Below are 20,728 nucleotides of genomic sequence, written 5' to 3' on the forward strand. Positions count from 1 at the left end.
TGTGATTTAACACGCTATTGGCCTAATGAATATACTCATAATTTGCTTGAACATAGTAAAGCTCTTAGGTTAGGTTGAAAGTATTCTTCTATTTAGCCCATGTAACAACACTGTTGTTGGTCGGGAAGGGTGTTTTTTTGTCACTTTCTTCCTATCACTTTGTCCCCCTTCTTGTTGATTACCTGATCACCACTACTTGTGAGCAGAATTTCAGGGGCTTAACTAGGACCCAGGAGGACATTCTACTTCCTACAGCAGGGGTAGTCAACCTGTGGTTGACTACCCCTGTCCTACAGTATGCTTGTGATCTGGATCACTGATGTGAGTTTTCTAGAAAAAATTAAATAGGAAAATGTTCCATAAAATTATCCAGTGCCCTAAACAGAGCAAGGTCTGCTTTGACATGCTTCTAACGTAATTTTAGTAAACAGGATCTCAGATTAATTTTATGTCCCAATAGCAACAAGTATTTGAACTGAAATAATGTGGTTGGGTGGGGAAGGCACTGGCAAACCACCCCGTATTGAGTCTGCCATGAAATCGCTAGAGGGCGTCACCCCAAGGGTCAGACATGACTCGGTGCTTGTACAGGGGATACCTTTTACCTTTACCTTTTAATGTGGTTGGGGGGGGTTAAGAGTGCTTTAAATATTATATTCAAAATAGATCTGAGGCTTTATGTGGAAATTATTTTATTGGAATATACTCATAAAAATCTAAAGGCAACATAGCATGTGCTTCCCTAACACTGTTTTTAAGTGGGAAAAATTATGAAGGCGCTACAAATTTTGACACATTAAGTATAGTACATCTAGAGGATTGTGCGTGAACCATAGCTAGGGTTACCATGTGCCTGTTGGGAGGGAGAGAGATCCCACAATTCACCAGCACTGCAGTGTTCTGTGGGAGAAAGAATTTTTTTAAACCACTGTTGGCTCTCAGTTCCTTCTTCTCCAGCTGATTCTCTCAAGTCTACATGAGGCAGGGAAACATCCCCCCACTTCTTATAGATCCTGAAGACAGCTTCTGCTGTGGTGCAATTTAAACGTTGCCACAACAGAAACCCTCCCAGCCAGGTCTTCATTGGGCCGGGGGAGACCTCCCTACCATATGCATATCCTGGGAACAGCCACTCCTGTGCTGCAGTTTAAACCATGCCACAGGAAAAACCTGGACTGCCTCATGGTTGGAGTGGCTTTAAAAAATAATTTTTCCAAAATTCCATATTAACAGTGGAGTTTGGTGCAGATCATGTGCCTCTGAGGCCCTGGCCCACAAGTTGCCAGAATGGCCGATTGTCACGAGTTTGAAGAGCCCGTGTTGGGTTATCCCAGGCCTTGGTTAGGGCTCGTTGTTTTTTGGACTTAGTCAGGCTGTAAAATTTCTTTCTGGCTTCGAAATATTCTTTGAACCCTTCGGGTGTGTTTATATGTTTAACTAAACAGTTTCCTCAGCTTCTGTTTCTCAACCTTACAGTGTTTATCAAATCAGCTATGTGCAGAATCAGAGGGATGTGATTTTTGGCAGGGAGACTTGTTCAGGCACAGTTTGGCAGACTGAATAGCAAGGGTCAAGAAGTTTTGAAGGGCATCGTTGATGGTGCTAGCCGCTACCACACAGTGGCAGAGTGCAAGTGAGGCATTTTTGTCGCTCCTCAGATTTGGTGAGATATAATCTGTGAGATATAATCTGTTCGGCTGTGGCGTGAGCGGACAGAGGTTCGGGGCAGTTTGAGCTTGTTAAGATTAGGGTTAGTGGAAGATAATCACTCTCTGTGCGTATGTCAACGTGGAAGTTGATGATGTTTCCTTTCAGAATAGAAGGAATTTGGGGGCTTCTATACCGCCATTCCCTGGAAGGCCTCACGGCGGTTCACAATAAAACATTAAAATGATGATAATATAATGATAATATAATCGATGACACTTGCTCCACATCTTGACCTAAACGTGAACTCACCTGGCATGTCTCCTATACTGCGTCCATTTAATAGAATTTTATTTGCAGGGAGACAAAGATCAATCAGATGATGTGCTGCTTTATTTAGCTCCTTGTCTTTGGAAATCTTTGGAAATCACAAGAGCCTCTTGTGGCGCAGAGTGGTAAGCAGCAGAAATGCTGTCTGAAGCTGTCTGACCATGAGGCTGGGAGTTCGATCCCAGCAGCCGGCTCAAGGTTGACTCAGCCTTCCATCCTTCTGAGGTCGGTAAAATGAGTACCCAGCTTGGTGCTGGGGGGTAAACGGTAATGACTGGGGAAGGCACTGGCAAACCACCCCGTATTGAGTCTGCAATGAAAATGCTAGAGGGCGTCACCCCAAGGGTCAGACATGACCTGGTGCTTGCACAGGGGATACCTTTACCTTTACCTTTGGAAATCTGGGTGAAAGAGAGGGTATCTGAGCAGATTTCATTTGGGTTTAAACCAATATTGTTACATAGTTCCATATCGTTTGCACCCAGCCTTGCATTGGAATCTCCACCAATTATTATAAGTGCCTTAAGAAATTTTTGTTCAAGGGTTGTTATATAGTTTGACAGGCGGGTCCAGTTGTCTTCTAGTTGAGATGGCTCATCTGTGGGGGGCATGTAAACGTTTACCAAAATAATACAAGCTTTCACTGCCTCGAGGTAGGTTGCCTGAGTCTGTGGAACATGTTCTCCTCCTTTGTGAGCAACACAACCATCTTAGAGAACGTTACATATATCCTCTCATGCGGGTGAGCAAGATTCACAGTCCCTCAACAATAGCGCACTCTCTTTTACTGGATCACAATCCTCAAGTAGCCGAAGGCATTACAAAATTCCTCCATGGGATTTTCTGCAAGTGATCTGGGATTTGAATTGCTTTGTCTTTTATATAGATGTTCTGCTATGATTATGCCAATAAAGGTGTTTAACTTTGTCTTTGAAATCATTTTCCCCCCTCAGGTCTATTGGACCTGGAAAAAAAAAATCAGGATTAAAAAAAAATCCCACATTTTCTAGGTCCAGTAGACCCAAATTGGAAAAACCTGGGTTTTTTTTCACACACCTAGTGACATCATGCCTGTCTGGGAACTGCTTGAAGTTTCCAATGAATCCTAGAGAACCCTCGCTGGGTTTTGCCATCTCTAACTGTCCCTTTCCTGGTTGCTCCTAGAGAAGTTGAAGGAGGAAAAATTCTAGAGGCTCCTATCATGAAAATGTGCATAAGTTGGAAGTTAAGTGTGACCAGAAAGAAGCTGAGTAGTTAAGTCTAGGTCAAAGGGATTCAAAGTTGAATAAGTAAATATGTTTGCACTAATTATCCTCAGATAATGCTTATGATCCAGATGTGAATGCAAAACAGATGTGGATCGACAAAACAATTATAAATGAATGTACATGTTTGACATTCATGGACAATGGAAATGGTATGAATGCGGACAAGCTACATAAGATGCTGAGGTAAGGGCTTTTATTGGTGTTCAACCGTTCTTCTGCATTCAAGAAAGCAAACCCAATGTTTTAATTGAAGCTGGGAACAGATACAAGAACAACCATCAGCAGTTTTTTATGATATAAAAGTATTTTGCAGAAAGAGGAGGAGCCCACTGTGGGAGCAAAATGCCTTCATCTGGAAGAATGTAGTAGATGAATTATATGAGTGGGATTGTCTTGTTCCAACTGCATCCTAAATGCTCTGTATGTAGCACGAGGATCAACCGAAATCTAAAATTTACATTGCCATGAATAAATCAATTTCTCAAAACTAATATATTAAGGTCCCTTCAGTATTGTTGCCACAAGAATCTAAAAAGTATACTAAGAAGGATTTAAGGAATAATTAATTTGAAGGAGGTCAGACTGATATTCCTAACAAGCATTTTAATCACTAGTAAGGTCCCATAAGGGAATGTAATTAATGATAAACGGTGCTTCTCATACAACTAGAGGCCAAGCCCATTGCATTCAGAAATACAATGGGCGCTAGATTAGGGGGGTGGAGTGGAAGAACACTGCGGACGGCCTCCCCTTCCCCACAGGACCTGGAAAGGCTACAGGCAGCTGCTATGGAACTCACAGGCAGGGGCAGCTCTCATGCGGCAGGGAACTGCAGCCTCCAAGCCTCAGAGAGAAGCAGAAGGAGGAGGGGGGCGGTCAGTGGTAGGGGACAGAACATCCTGAGTGGATGTTAAGTGCTGAGTAGCACGTAAGCAATGAGACATGTTCCTCCTCCAAGGCCTTACCATAAATATTAAGTAGAACAGATATTTCTTCATAAACTGATTAACAAGTGACACACTTGCATTTCCTTTAGAGTTAGAAGAGGAACTCTCTCCTGAATTGTGGGCTATTGGGCAACCAGTATATTAAACTTGGCAAGAGATTCTGTTTGTAAAAGCAAATGTTTAAATTAACACCAATATGCCTCATTATATTGCTTTTATTGAAAAAGTACAATGTGAATCCATTTTTCCTCTCTAATTTCAGCTTTGGCTTCAGTGAAAAAGTTCCCGTGAATGGTCATGTCCCAGTTGGATTGTACGGAAATGGATTTAAATCAGGTTCAATGCGCCTCGGGAAAGATGCAATTGTATTCACCAAGAATGAAGATGTTATGAGTGTGGGCATGTTGTCACAGACCTTTTTGGCAATTACAAAAGCAGAGCATGTGATGGTTCCCATAATATCATTCAACAGGAAAAATATCCTTTTAGTAATTCCCCCCCCCCCAGCAAAATTCTAGTTCAAATCAATGAACTTCAGAAGGTGGATTTTAATTTATTAGTTGCTGATGGGTGTATATCTTTTTCCTGCAGAGCCCAAGGGTTCCCAGGAGGTCTGTCAGCCATTCAGGTACTGACCAGACACAGATGTATCTACTTGGAATAGTTTATTAGTTTTCATTTCTCTTTATTAGGGATCACATTTCTCTTTAATAGGATCAAAAATGCGTACTGTTTTCCCCCTCCTCTATTATATCCTTATCAGCCCTGTGATGTAAGACAGACAGAAAAGTCAGTATGACTGACCTGAGGTTACCCCCACAAGCTTTGATGGCAGAGTGGGAATTCAGAAGTGGTCTTTCCTGGCCTCTTGACCATGCTGACAAAGTGGTATTCAAAATCCGTGTCCAAGCAATGTACCATTTTGCTGTATATATCTGCCAGCTATACTATGGGATCTGCTTACCCAGGTACCCATTTATGTTATCAAGAGGTTGTTGTAGACAGGTTTACCAAAAGAAGAGATTCAATCTTGGACAAGTTACAAGGAGATGTGTACTCCCATCCTTCGGTTAATTAATTTTCTTCTCCCTGCCTGCCTGAAAGAAAAATGGTGACATTAGCCTCTTGGAGAGGTGAAACTGGGTATATGTTTTTATATTGTATGGTTTTAATGGGATTTTTAATGTTTGTAACTCGCCTTGGGCCTACGGGGAGAGACGAGGAATAAATCTAATAAATAAATAATTAAATAAATATTGAGGTGAGCCAAGCTTTACCTATGCTCTGATTTTCCAAATGGATTCAGAAACATAGTAATGCTAGTGTTGCCACATGATCGGAGCTCTAATACTCCAACTGTGCCTGATCATGTCAGAGCTTGGAAGCTGCACAGCATCAACCATGGTTAGTATTTGGTTTGGAAACCAGCAAGAAAAACCAGGGTTGCTTTGCAGGGGAAGGCAATAGTAAGCCACCCCCACTCATCTCTTGCCTTGAAAGACCTGGTCTTTCTAGACGTCAATTACAGTTGCAAGAGGGAAGTTTTTAAGGGACTTAAATGGTTTCCATCCTTGCTTAGAAAGAGTTCTGGTGAAAGGTTACACCCAGATTTTTAAAAAGAAAGAAATGTATTCTTAACCTCACTTACGACAAGTAATGAATCCAGAGGGATCCGCGGCCAGCTTGAAGGCTATCCTGACACACTCCCTGTTTCCAACTGAAAAGGAGCTTCTTGCAGAGCTGGATGCCATCATAGGGAGAAAAGGAACAAGAATCATCATTTGGAACCTTCGAAGGTACAATGTAGTTGTTTAATTCTGTTGCTAGTAATACAAGCTTACAACCTGTGAATTTGGTAAGACTACAAGTGAGCCACCGTAAAGAATCTAAAACCTTGATTGCTTTTCTGCTTGCATAAAATAACAAGTTCCTGAGGTGAAAAAATATTGAGATGAGAAGACACCATGTAAGATGTTTGTATCTTTTAAAGTGTGTACCTTCATATCGTTTAAAATATCTTTTAAGAAGTTATGAATAGCCTTTATATCCTTTAAATACATCTTGTAAAAAGTTATGAATAGCACAAGGGGGCAAAGTGAGAGTCTGCAGTAGAGAGAATTTATAGAAATGGTCACATCTTTCTCAGAAATCTTAATGGTATCTTTGAGTTTTCAGAACTGTCCCGTTATACACTATATTTATTTATTTTAAATTTATTTTAAACAGAAGAATAAGTTTTTAAAAACACAAGCACATTTAAGAAAAACAAATTAGTAAAGAAAAATAGGATGCACGGGATAAAGCCAGCACCAAACTATGGGCTTGTAAGTGAAAAATACAGGGTAGTGTAAGATACTTCAGCCCAACAAAAGGTGGCAGAGATTCCAAGCAGCCAAGAACCAGGTTTTTGTTAGTCCATAACTGTTTTTGCATTGCTGAATATGCAGGACTCATCTAAGTATTGTTTGACTTCCTCTCTGCTTAAAGCTAATGGGAGTCACTTTCCCTAGCAAGATCATATGTTGCTGACGTTTGAATAGAAGGATAACAAGCATTTTCATCGACTAGGATGAGAAACCGTGTTGTGTTTTTATTCATATATAAATTAATGTTTAGCCATATCTGTGTCCCTATATTCAGTAGGCTATTGCCAGTGGAAGCAGTATATAAGAATGAATATGAGCTTATGTAGAAAGGCCTCCAGGATTTCAGTGGCTGTGGAATAGCCTTGCACATGTACTTCTGTACAAGTTTGACATAGTGCTTAATTACCGCATATTTTATGATGGCAGTTACAATATGCTATGAAGCTATCTTATCTTTATTCTGTTGAGATTTGTTCTCAAGGGCAGGAGTGAGAGCTTCTTGTTACCCAGCCTGCTGGCATACTTTTATTAGCATAATAATTATCAAACCTGTTCATTATTAAAAGTATCTAGAGAGGAAGGAGTGACAGTGGCGGTGCTCTAAAAAAGTGAATGCTTTAATATACTTTAAATACTATCAAACCCAGTCAACTGCCTGGTCTCAGCAGTAGTGGGATTCATAAGAACAACTTGATAGTTTGACTGATTTGGGGCCCATAAACTGTACTTATGGGATCGGAAAGTGTAATGCATTGAGGTAGCTTTTGCTAACTAGGCTCAGATCCTTTGGTTTTCATCGCCTGCCTGTGTATAAATATGGAGTCAAATGGTAAAAATAGGCCACACTAAATGCTGATGGATACTTACAATATGTTCTTAATCTAAGCCTTTGGCAGACTTTGAAAGGTGTATCTCTTCTTAGGATCACACTGTCAGTCATGTTAGTACTTCCTTAACTATTAAAATTCTGTCCCAGGAGTAGTAGTACAATCCAATGCAAAGCGACTCCACTCTAAGCCTACCAAAATTCAGGTTAGGATTGTACTGCAAGTCTAGTAAATGGTGTTTAATTCATTTCATGTCTCTGTGGCTCTGCAGTTATTCAGCGTTGTCTGTGGCCATCAAAGCAGCAGTTCTCTCTGGTGAATTCAGAAAGCAACTGCTGCACTTGCTTAAGCTTTCAAGATGGAAAATATTTACAGAAAAAAGTTTGACTAATAGTTTATATGTTGGTTATGGCATATTCCCGAGACCAAAGATACTGTCAGAGGACCACCAATTATCCATTTGTGTGCAAAATAATTCTTAAGTTTGATTTATTTGAATTTTATTCCACAGAGAGAAAAATGAACAAACAGAATTTGATTTTGATACAGATAAATACGATATTAGAATTCCTGCAGATTTAGATGATGTTACAGGAAAAAGAGGTTATAAAAAGCAAGAGAGACAAGACCAAATTGTTCCTGAAAGTGACTATTCATTACGGGTATGTATCATCACATTTTTTTAAACTATTAGCTTTGATGTTATGCTTCAGTATGTATGCTTTTTAACTTTCTTTTGGGATCTAATCCTCAAAAATATTTAACTGATTCTCTGTTCCTTTGAATATTCGAATTCCATTGTGAAAATAATGGACCTCCTTGCTGGTCTTAGTATTTCATGATATACCTTAATATTTTCCTTATTCCTTTTGATGGTTCTGAGTAATGAGAATAGAATGATGAACACTATGAAAATGAATACCCAAGCTTAAGAAATTAGTTACAAATATTTCAGTTACGAATATTGTTCTTAATCATTTCTGTGCTAGTATTTAGAACAAAAGTGCATTTCTTTTTTTACTTGTCTTAACAAACAATAACTTAATTTTTAAAATGTATTTTATTATATTATTCATGATAAAAGAAAGACAGAAATTTAAAAAGACCTGAGATGATCATCACCTTATGACAATCTCCAACTTAATCATCTGATCTTACCTAACATAAAAAATGGTCACATAGTCCAAATAATAGTGCCACCGACCTTGGAATATTTCCCAAGGTCTTCCATTCATCGTTAGTTTAGCCATCTTACAAAGTTCCCCCATTTTATCCATCCAGTCTGTTACTTTAGATAAATTTGGTTGTTTCCAGCACTGAACAATTAATAGTCTCACTGCCATCATAGCATTAAAAAAAACGTATTTAACATCCACTGGTAATTGGGGGGGACACTTAATAACATATACTTAGCATACATAGGAAACTTAAGTTTTAACATCTTTTGTAACATGTCCTAAATTCTAACCCAGAATTCTTTAACTTTCTCACAACAAAAAGAACTGTTTCATAGCATCTCCAGGATTTATGATTATGCTGATTTGACATTCTGCTTATCCCTTTAGGAGCTGCATGCTATCTATAAAATATTTTATACCAAATTTCCCTCAGTGTTTGACATTTAGTGAGCTTTACATTTTTCCCACCATAGTTCCCACCATTTCACCAAAGATACGTTATTATGCAAAATTTTCATCTACTTAATACATTTTAAAATCTGTTTGACCTCAGTTTTAAATTTTAACAGCTTGTATGTTTGACCTTGCATGTGGGGTTTGCCTTGTACCACTGTATTTTCAGACTCTGTCATTGTCCTGATTGGCATTGTCAAATCTCTAAATTCAAATTTCAGCTTTACTATTGTTTGAATGTATTCAAACCAGTCACTACAGTTTCCTTTTTTCAGTCGCTCCCAAGTTTTAATCTGCTTAGTATTGGTTAGTAAGTCTTTGTATCTTAAGCAGTTTTCTTGTGTTGAAGCTTGTTCAAGTAGACTTCTACTGGGGATACATCGTATCAAGAAAAAATAACTTTCCAGAGGCTACCCTTTCAAATGTGCAGGGCAATAAAATTGGGAGCACTGTGTCTTCATTTAATTAAATAGAAAGTGCCATTTTCCTGTTCAGTTTGCAAGTTGGGGAGTATTGTTATTGTTCTGGAAAGTGATGCTGAGAAAAATTCTGTCTTAATAAATATAAACAATACAAGAGGATACACAGTATCAATAGTCGGAACCAGATGCAAGGTACAAACCTGTGTATGGAATAGGCTGTACGATAAAGTATTCTAAAGAATAATTTCAAAATGGATTGAAGTACATCTTCAAATCTTCTCATTTTCATCCCATTTCTAAATTGATAATTTAATATCTCAGTGTATGGCATTATAGTATGACAAGTACATTGGTTATGAACTTCATTCCACTTGTTCAGATACTAAAAAATTAACATTCTAAAATATTGGCAACATAGTCACACCACATTTATCAAGAAAAGTGCTTAAATATTGCAAATCCATATCTCACCATACATATATTCCTCTAGACCCAAGTCTAATAAATCATTCAACTTCAGTACCGTAAAAGGAAACACCAGAACCTTGTATAATCCGTCATTATTGTCCAATTCAAATATCAAAGTAAAAAGGAAAAATATATAATTATCTTGCCGCCAATGTACAGAACTTCTCTAATGATCTAATTACAATAGTGCTCCAAGCTGGTAACCATATGCATGGTAAAAGTCAGCATTATTATATTGAATTGACAGTAACACAGCTTAAATGGGCAAATCACATACACCTGTCTCCAACTGAGACTTACAGGCTTGGCTCTGGCACAACAATTAACAGGTAACCTAGACCCCAACAGAAACTTACACATTTATTCTTTACTACATCAATCTTCCAGCAACACAAACACTTCTAAGAATTTCACAGGAAGCATGTATAATCTGTTATTGAATTTAGACCCTCTGGAGCACATGATCTTAATCTGCACATCATCCTGTTTTTTTAATAATAGCCAGATTTCACAGTATCCAAAATAAAGAACCTAAAGTCATCCCTTGTATGTTTCTGAGTGAAGTGTAATATAAGCAGAGTTTCTTCCTTAAGCATGCCTAATTTTTGATTTGTGCTCACAAATTCTAGCCTGTGTTGGACATCATGTTTTCCAACATAGATTTTGTCATAGTGTTACAGTTGGAAATATGAGTGATGGATTTCTGAAAATTGATTCCTGGTCCTATGTATGAGTTGAAGAATACTCTGCTCCATAGCTGCTCCACAGGAGTGGAAATATTGGAACTGAGAATTATTGGAAAGATTTTTGCAGTTTCATATATTGTAGACGAAGTGCTGAAAACATTAGACATTTTTATCAGGTTACTAATTATCTGCTTGCATCCCTCCACTGGAGTCCGTAATGACACTGCTGACCAATCACAGAGCAGCAAAGTTATCTCATCTGGCTGCTTGGTCATTTTCAGAATCTGTTTTAAATAATCAGGACATTTACGTAAATTGCATGCAAAAGTTATACATTCCTTTTTAATGTTCATCCATGTGACTTGTATTTCGGGTTCTTAAAGTTTTTTTTTTAATTTTCTTTTAGGTACAAAAATGGTGGTAGTATTTCTAGGCCCATCCCAGGGCACCATTAGATCTAGATGTGCCCAATGACTTACTGGATATCCTGTTTATATTTAGCTTGTGAACTATGAAAAAATAACAAGATTTTCACTTGTTTTTAGGCTTATTGCAGTATTTTGTATTTGAAGCCAAGAATGCAAATTATTATAAGAGGACAAAAAGTGCAAACACAGCTGGTTTCCAAAAGCCTTGCCTATATAGAACGGGATGTTTATAGGCCCAAATTTTTGGCTGTATCCTTTACTACAGTGTTCAGTGTGACTAAATACAGTGAAACTTGTTTCTCCTCGCTTTAGTTGTTGTCCAGATGCAATTAGGTTTAGTGCAAGATTTGAAGTATCCTTCCTGGCAACAGTGTTGCCATCATGAATTGCTTTGGAGGCGAAACAAATCAAGGTGGGATGCTTCATCGTTCATAGCTTACTTTTTTAGGAAGAGCTGACACTGTACAACTCTTGGATTCTTAGCAGTGGCCATTTGGGTCTGAGCTTCTACTATACAAAAGGATTCCTGCCTTGTCTAAAATTGAAAGCTTTTGTAACCTTTGGTATGTAGACTCTTGAAAGTCCTTCAGACTTCTTATATAGTAAACATACCATGATTAATATGTAATGAGCGCTTAGCTACAAGCTGATAGATAGCTGAACAACAGAAGTTAATAGAAAACTGGCTATAGGCACTGGTTAGAATTTAAGGGAGTAAAAAGTTTTGCCAGTTTTTGATAGTTGAAGAAAAGTCAAATGATGTAATGGCTGCCAATCGAATTGAAATTAGTTGGACTTGAGGTTTAGGATTGGGGTAATGCTTTACAAGCATATTTTCGTGTTCTTAAATTTCAGTTTACTTAATCTGGTATTAATCTTGTATATTTATTTGACAAACCACTCAGATAGGCCAGGAAGAGCTAGTGTAATACGGTATTAGATGTTGGCAGTTTTGAAAACAAAATAAATCAGCATATTTAGAATTATCATTATTATTATTATATTTGGATTTGGATGGATTTATCCCCGCCACTCCCGAAGTCAGTCTGGCTCATGGCGATTTACAGTAAAAGGATAAAACGTGCAATACAATATAATAAAAAATACAATAAACTAGAAACAACAATAAACCTTGATGGCAAAAAACAGTCTAAAAAAACCCTCCCCCAATCAATCTCCAGTAGCAACTATTATCCTCGGGAGAAAAAAATTATGCCCAGTTATCAAGGGCAGTGCCTCTACAGGCCTCTGTAGTGGCCTATATAGGGAAACACCCGATCTTCCTGGCCTGGCCCCAACCAAATTGCCTTGCGGAAGAGCTCCTGTCTTGCAGGCCCTGCTCCATCAGGACCCTCAGCTCTTCCGGGAGATCAATCCACCAGGTCGGGGCCAGGACTGAAAAAAGCTCTGGTCGACGCCAGTTGAACCACCACCAGCAAATTCATACCCACAGAGAGGAGAGCCCTGAGGGGGGGATAAGGAGACAAGCGGTCTATCAGATAAGCGGGGCCCAGGCTGCAGATGGCCTTAAAGGTCAGAACCAAAATGTTGAACCATAATACTCCATATTATTTCCCATATGTTTAGTAATTGGGTAATAAGTAATATGAATGGATGCTATACTCAAGCCCCCATTTGTGATTATTGAAAGTTGTTGGTGCTCTCTAGTGTAATAATAATTCTTGTTCTTCCAGAAAATTATAGTTCAGTTTACAAATACAACAGGTTGGGCATTTAAAAAAAAAAGCATTCCTGAAAGTGCAGCTGAGAATGTGAAGAGAGAGTATGAATATTTTCCCTAACATCCACAAACAGCCTAAAACTGTGAGAATAACTTTTGGATTCAATTGTCGAAATAAAGATCATTATGGAATGATGATGTACCACAGAAACAGACTAATTAAGGCTTATGAAAGAGTTGGTTATCAGCAAAAGGTGAGAATAATTATGCATACTAAGCTATGACTGTACCTTCATGAATTTTCATTAAACGTTGCTAAATTAAGTGATAGTAATAATTGCATATTTTTGCTGTAAAGTCCCAAGATTAGAGCCAATCCTTCTTGCAAATAGAATACGTACACAGAAGGGATTTGTGTCACTACTTCCTTACTGCAGTAGCTATCTGCACCTCCTCTCCGCCAAATAACTGCTCATTTGGGTCCTTGTACGAGTAATGAGTGGAGTGTCAATTAGGGCTGTGCACGTACCAGCTGCCTCAGCTTTGGCAGAAGCTGCCGTGGGCTGCCTCGGAGATCTCCAAAGCCTTGGAAATCTCCAAGGGGGTGCTTTGGAACCCATTAAAGGGCCACAGAACCAAGGAGAGCAGCAGCTCCTGCTTGGCCGTCGGGGTCCAGGGTGGGCATGGACAGGGCTTGCGCAGGGACAGCCCCGACACTCTGGCCCTTGTGGTGTGCCAGCCGCAGCAGAGCCCGGCCTCTAGGTGAGCTATGTGTAGGGTGAGGGAGTGGAGGGGGGCAGGCAGGCACGATGGTGGCGTCATCCTCTTCTGGGGAGGGAAACAGGGCACCTTTGTGTTATGCCCTAAGCACCTCGGAGTGCCCACTTTGGGTATGTACGGGCATAGGATTTTGCGCTTCAGACCGCCTCGGTGCGATCTGTCTCCAAGGCAGCTGGGCTTCCAAGATTTTTCAGCCTTGGCAGCCTCGGCGGCCTAGTGGCAATTCACACGAGGCAAGAGTGGAATAAAAATGTGCTAGGTAGTTTGCTATCATGTCCAGATCAACAAATACCTCTTCTAAATCAAAATCGGAAAGTACAGTTTCAGACTCTGTTTTGTAGGGCAGGTACAAGCCATAGTTGGCTGAAATAGTTAGTTATAGCAGAAATTTTAAATCTTGAGGTTAGCTGACTGAAAGTAAAACTAATCTAGAGAGAGTAGAATGAAAGCATATTAGTCTATAGTTTTTCAGTCTTGAGCCATTGATTAAATCCAGTTCTTTTCATTAAGAAGTCATATTTTTATCTGCCTTTTTTCAAAATATTGAGAAGTTTCAAAAATTCTGTTGCTTTCAGTGAGGAGTTATCCCAGTAGAAATTTTGTGGTATCCCATTAGTACAGTCAGTGTCTTAGGAAGGGCACAAGTCTTCCTTCCCTTCATGCATCAGCCTGGGTTTTCCCCTCCTTCCTTTTTCTAAATCATATAATGATGTGATTTTTTTGCTATCCAGAATTGCAATTTATCTACCCATTTCTTACTGTATGGAAATCTTTATAGCCCCCTTTTCTCCTAAGGAGAGGCATCCTCTTTAGTTCTGTGGTGTTAAAATGAATCATGCCAGTCTTCAACTAGAATCAATAGAACCTTCTGGTTGGCGTTCAGAGTAAATGATCTGCCTGTTCCATCTAACATGGTACCAATTTTTCTATGATTGACACCACCTTACCAGTGTCTCTGTGTTAATGGTAACCTTTGAAGTGAAATACTGGAGTAAAATAGATACTCATCCTTATAAAGTATGCTTTGTAAAACCTATATTTCCCAGTGACTATTTACTACTCTACATTCATTTTTTGTTGTGTATGTTTTTTTTTAATTTGGCAGGCAAATAACATGGGTGTTGGGGTTGTTGGAATTATAGAATGCAACTTCCTAAAGCCAACCCATAATAAACAAGATTTTGATTATACAAACGAGTACAGGTAAATGTTTATTTCACACAGATATATAACAAAGTATTCTATGGCATATTATAAGTAATGTTTGTATACAAGTTTTCAGTTGGAAGCTTGTCTTTCTGAAATATTTAAAAAATTGCAAGTTCCCAATGGTAAAACAAGATTTGCAGCAATGACTAGCATAATTTGCCAGGATTTATTTATTTTATTAATTTTATATTTGTACTTATTGCCACTCCTGGGTCTAGCCCGGTTGTGGTGGTTTACATAAAAGTCTAAAAAGCCCACATAAAACAATGCATACAACTATCCAGATGGTGACAAAGCTCAATCTGCAGGACACCCCCCACGCCCACCCCGGTCTCTATTCACGTAGCCAACAGCCATTCAGTAGATGATTTCAGATGATAAATGACAACAGGGCCCCCCTCCCCCGGCCTATATATGGGGAGAGAGCCATTCTTCCTAGCCCAGCTTCAACCAAATGGCTGGTGGAAGAGCTCAACAAGTAGATTCCTACATGCAGAGCAAACAGCCCTGTGAGGGGCATAAAGAGACAAGTGGTCCTTTAGATCAGGGGTAGTCAACCTGTGGTCCTCCAGATGTTCATGGACTGCCAGCAAATGCTGGCAGGGACTCGTGGGAATTATAGTCCTTGAACATCTGTTGGACCACAGGTTGACTACCCCTGCTTTAGATAAGTGGGGGCCCAGGCAGCGAATGGCTTTAAAGGTAAGAACCAAAACCTCGAACCTGATCCTGAAGCTGATCGGCAGCCAAAGCAGCTGCCTCAGCATAGCCTGGATATGGGACCTCCAAGGTGACCTCATGAGAACCCTAGCAGCTGCATTTTGCACCTGCTATAATTTCAGGGTCAGAGACAAGGGAAGGCCCACGTAAAGCGAGTTACAGAAGTCTAACCTGGATCACCATGGCCATGTGGTCTGAGGACAGGTAGGGTGCTAATATCCTAGTATGGCGCAGATAGAAAATACCGCTTGGGCTACTTTCATGATCTGGGACCTCCATAGGTAAGGAGGCCTAAAAAATCACTCCCAAATTCCTGGCCACAAGCATTGCCATAAGCCTGTACGCTTTAAGATTTTGTGAGCCAAAGCTCACCTCATCAGATACCATTACCTTATTTTCTGCAGTTGTTTTTAACTCAGAACTTTTACTCACCAAAGCTTATACGCTGGAAAATTTTGTTAGCTACTAGACTCAAATTCTATTCTGCTATTACAGACTAAAACTGAAAAGATGAGCAGTTTTTGTAATTAGACATAAGGAAGAACATATTCTATACAGTAATTGTCAGCAGTTGATATTCCTGACTAATCTACCATCACCTCAGCCTCTTCAGTTGCCTGAGCAGCAACAAAAGAGGGCTACTGCTGGCAATAGATACAATCCAACCCCCTGCAGGCTGGCAGTTTTTGAGAGCAGATGAGCTCTGGCCTTTCCCAAACTAGTATTTCCAGAAAAACTGCTTGCTAATAAGAGCCATGTAGCATAACAAACTGTATAGAGACTTAAAATGTTCATAAACATCCAGATTTCTATTGAGGACACAGTTGAATTGAATGTTCATTTGCATTTTTACTGTTTTTATTAACATTTTACCCTGCCTGTAGGTATACTGTATAAATATGAAACTCCCTGATTACAGCAGAAGGCATGCCATCCCTTCTGGCTTTCAGTGGAAGATTGTTTTTTTGTTCCTAGGCATTCATACATGTATTCATGTCTTTATCATTTAAAATACCTTTAAAATTAAATTCCTTTTATGACTTAATTGCCTTTGTTTGTACTATAAAATTAGAGTCCAGTAGCGCCTTTTAAGACCAACAAAGGCATGTATGAGATCTATAATCCGATTTAAATATATAGTAGCTTGTTTATTTTGAAATGAATAAGTTCTGTATCTGTATTAAGCACAGTACATTCCTAGTATGTCCACCTCAATTAAGAGATTTTTTTATTTCTATTACAACTTCCTTTCTATGTCAGTTGTTTAAATCTTGTTTCTTGTTAAAAAAAACAAAATGTGTATTTATGAGAAACATTGTATTTGTTCGTTAGACTTACAATCCATGCGCTTGGTGAGAAGCTTAATGATTATTGGAATGAGATGCAAGCAAAGAAAAAAGATTATCCTCTAGAAGTGCTAGTCGAAGATATCCAGTAAGTTTAATTTTTATATATTATGTATATATGATGATATATATGATATGATATGATAAATCTGTGTTTCCCTTTAAATCAGTATAAATGCATTTGACTTGTTCTGATATCATGGTTTTTACTAGGAAACGACCCGATCAGACCTGGGTTCAATGTGATTCATGCCTAAAATGGAGAAAGCTTCCAGATGGAATAGATCATTTGCCAGAGAAGTGGTATTGTTCATATAACCCTGACCCTCAGTTCAGGTAAGAAAATAATTGAAATCAAGCTGTTCATGTCTTGGATTCTACTTCTATACACTGGATTAAAACCAAAGGTTTCTTATCTCTCTCCTTATCAGGAATTGTAATGTGCCTGAAGAACCTGAAGATGATGATTTAATACCATATGAAAAAACGTTTAAAAAAAAGTGAGTATGTAAATAAAAATATTTTCTAGCAGTTGTTAAAATATTTTCTAATACTGCATTTTGAGTTAGCTGTCATGCTTACTAGCCTGAAGCTAATTTGGTTTTGAAAGGATATGGTCTGCATAAGACATACTAAAAAAAGAAGCCATGTCTGTAGAATGCGTTTGAAACATTAGAAAACTCCTGATTTACTTTGCATATAAAGAAGAAGAAGAGTTGGTTCTTATATGCCACTTTTCCCTACCTCAAGGCTCAAAGCGGCTTACAGTCGCCTTCCCATTCCTCTCCCCACAACAGACACCCTGTGGGGTGGGTGAGGCTGAGAGAGCGCTGATATCACTGCCTGGTCAGAACAGTTTTTTATCAGTGCCGAGACAAGCCCAAGGTCACCCAGCTGGTAGCATGTGGGGGAGCACAGAATCGAACCTGGCATGCCAGATTAGAAGTCCACACTCCTAACCACTACACCAAACTGGCTGGTTTGGTGTAGTGGCAAACCAGCAAACCAAAATAGATTATTACAAATCTTATTGCTGTCTTTCAAGAGTGAAATGTATGTTAATTAATTTCATTGACATTTTGTAGACAATTTCATAATATTTAGTACTGCAGGTTGTCCCAAACTCACTTCTGCTTGTTAACTCTTGTATTTGCATGCTAATTTGTGGCCAGTCACAAGATTTATCAGCTGCTTTAATCCAATCCAGGGCCTGCAAGACGGAGCTCTTCCGCCAGGCATACGGTTGGGGCCGGTGTGGGGCCCCCTATTCAATCTGAGATCCCCATGTCCTTCTGTCCATCTGTTAATAAATAGATCTGTCTCCCCACTCTCACCAGAAAGACAGTCAGAAAGCTGGCCCTTTAGTTTTAGTTTTTTCCGCTTGCTGTCTTATCACCTTTAGTAATTGTAATTATGGGTTTTTATAGGTTTTATTGTGTTTTTATTCTTTTATTATGTGAGCCACCGTGAGCCCAATCGAGAACAGTGGTATATAAATTTAAATAGTAAATACATAATAATAATATACTTACCTCTTAGTTACTTGTGCATCTTAACTAGCCCTTCCTAGCAACTAACTCTCCCCTTCTACCTTGAGGAAAATTGTTTCTATGTTATCTGAAGAGGTGTTCATGCACACAAAAGCTTATACCCAGAATTAAATTTTGTTGGTCTTAAAGGTGACACTGTACTCATACTCCTCTACTTTTAAGAGGGTTTTTTACACTATAGATTTATAATGTGGCTTGTTCCACTGGAACAAGTGAAACAGCAAACTGGGACAGTGACTGTGGTAAATTCTGACACTGAATACCCTGGATGGAAAGCTATATTCTATAGCAGGCTTTTTCAACAAACCATTGGGTTTCTTGATGGCCTTGGAAGGCTTTTCCAAATGAGTTGGTTAATTCATTTTTAATATATTTTTAGAATGTATTAAACATTTATCTGGTGATATGACCATATATAGTCATGTTAACCCCCTTCCCAAAACGGCCAATGATGGGACTAGAATGGTTGGGAAGGGGAGGGCCCTGGGTGGGTGTGTACACAGCTATGCTTCTCAACCATATTATGTATAATCGTGCCACTTCTAGAGAAATCTAGAGAAATAGAAGTTTGCCCAGAGGGCCTTACATTCCCCTCTGATGAGTGTGGTGCTGCAGCCCCAATTATCCATTTTGGGGCTTCTGAGGCTAGTTGCATACTCTGCCACTGAGATAAGATGGCCACTAGAGGTCCTTGTATCATTGGGAGCCTGGCACACTGCTGCCAATGTGGCCATCTTTTTGGCTCGTTTCACCAGGGTTAGATCTGACCAGACGCAAGTCGGTCACGTTTGGCATATCCACCAGCCTCGTGGTCTCCTGTTTCTGTTGCAACTTAGGGTGCTGTCAGGTCTTTGTTGGAGGGAAAGGCATCCATTCTCTAAGCCATGATTGGCTTCTCCAAGAGAAGCCTTTTCTCTCTCCCTGGCTCTTTCCCTAAATGTTCGGGAAGCCCAGCCTAGGGCAAAGCTGCAAAACTCTAAGAATGAAGAGAGGCAGAGGAAAGAGAACCATAGTAAAAAAAAAAGTAGGTATAAAGGAGAATATTTTTTCCCCCTGGGAAATACTTCTGAGAAATAATCAAATATATCTGAGTAAGACGTAGGATGCATTATAATTCAAAGCAACAAAATGTGTCCAAACTACATATCAAAAACCAAGCTAATAAAATTAATTGAAAATTCATAAAGTATTAAATTGATGTTGGCAAGTAAGCATGTATTTAATATTCACAGTACTTCTCTCTTTCAATACAGAGACAGGGAGAAATTAAAGAAAAGACTCGAAATGAGCCAACAGGTAAGTAACTAATCATTTTGAAATATTATCCTATCAGTGCAATTACTTTAATGGTTTGGTTTGAGTTCAAACCACTGTTATCTCCTTAACCTTGGCATTTTATATTGAAGAAACAATTTAAATAATTGATATTATGGCTGATATTGCTCACTGAAGAAAATATTACTGATGGTTTAGTAAACTATTGTACAGTAGTCTACAGCAGTGGTCCCCAACTTTTTTATCACCGGGGACCACTCAACGCCGAGGATCACTCACCGGGGACCACTCAACGCCGGGGACCACTCAATGCCTTATACTGAGGCCCGGTTGGGGGGGGGGTAGTTTACTCCTCTACTCTCAACAACTGCCCTAACGCTCTCTGATCGCTATGGTAATGTTTAAACATCTCTTCAAAATAAGATACAGACACGCCACAACAATGAACATAAGGAACATTTTATTTTCATGGAAATTTTAACTCATGACAATGACAAATCAATGGGAACCCTGAGCTTGTTTCTCTGCAATGAGATGGTCCCATCTGGGAGTGATGGGAGACAATGACACCCAAAGTGTGTTGTAAAGCAATGGTCCCCAACCTTTTTGAGGCTGGGGACCGGCAGGGCAACTGCCCACCCGCGCACTGATTGGCGGTTTTGGCAAAGAATTATTGTGTTGCTGTATTTGGATGTGTGACACAGTTTACTAATTTAACAGAATTAATTTTTGCTATATATTCCTACTGTCATCTAGGGAGTCCTTAGTCTAAGGAAGAGTGCTTGCACTCGAAAGCTCACGCCTTGAATAAATCTTTGTTGGTCTTAAAAGGCGCTACTAGACTCTGATTTTATTATTAAAAACTTAATATCATATGCTTTGAATGTGTAAAACACTATTTTTGTAGCAGTTTTTTTTAGTATTCCCCAAATTTTCCTGTTTATCTATTTTTCTTTTAAAAAAGGTCCTCATGTTGGGGGTATGTGGTAGGGTGTGGGATTTTAACTTTCTTTTCTGAGCCTTCACATGTCCCAAGTGCTCACAAGAAGCAGAAGAGATGGGACAGCATTCCAAAAGAGACATGTGTAGGGAAATAAAAAACGGGCAGTGTCAGGGGGGCAAGCCAAGTTGCAGAGAGCCAGAGGAT

General features: G+C 39.2%; 1 protein-coding gene across 1 annotated transcript in view; it reads left to right on the forward strand.

Annotated features, from left to right (window-relative positions):
- Positions 1-20,728, forward strand: part of MORC3 (MORC family CW-type zinc finger 3) — a 38,129-nt gene that overhangs the window by 10,967 nt on the left and 6,434 nt on the right. Inside the window, exons 3-13 of the mRNA XM_077342659.1 lie at positions 3,296-3,428; positions 4,455-4,669; positions 5,841-5,988; positions 7,897-8,047; positions 11,138-11,269; positions 12,836-12,955; positions 14,587-14,684; positions 16,743-16,844; positions 16,970-17,092; positions 17,188-17,256; positions 19,560-19,602. Of these exons, the coding sequence (XP_077198774.1) occupies positions 3,296-3,428; positions 4,455-4,669; positions 5,841-5,988; positions 7,897-8,047; positions 11,138-11,269; positions 12,836-12,955; positions 14,587-14,684; positions 16,743-16,844; positions 16,970-17,092; positions 17,188-17,256; positions 19,560-19,602 (1,334 nt within the window). The remainder of the gene's footprint in view (positions 1-3,295; positions 3,429-4,454; positions 4,670-5,840; positions 5,989-7,896; positions 8,048-11,137; positions 11,270-12,835; positions 12,956-14,586; positions 14,685-16,742; positions 16,845-16,969; positions 17,093-17,187; positions 17,257-19,559; positions 19,603-20,728) is intronic.

This window comes from Paroedura picta, chromosome 6 (genome assembly GCF_049243985.1).
Source record: "Paroedura picta isolate Pp20150507F chromosome 6, Ppicta_v3.0, whole genome shotgun sequence".
NCBI lineage: Eukaryota > Metazoa > Chordata > Lepidosauria > Squamata > Gekkonidae > Paroedura > Paroedura picta.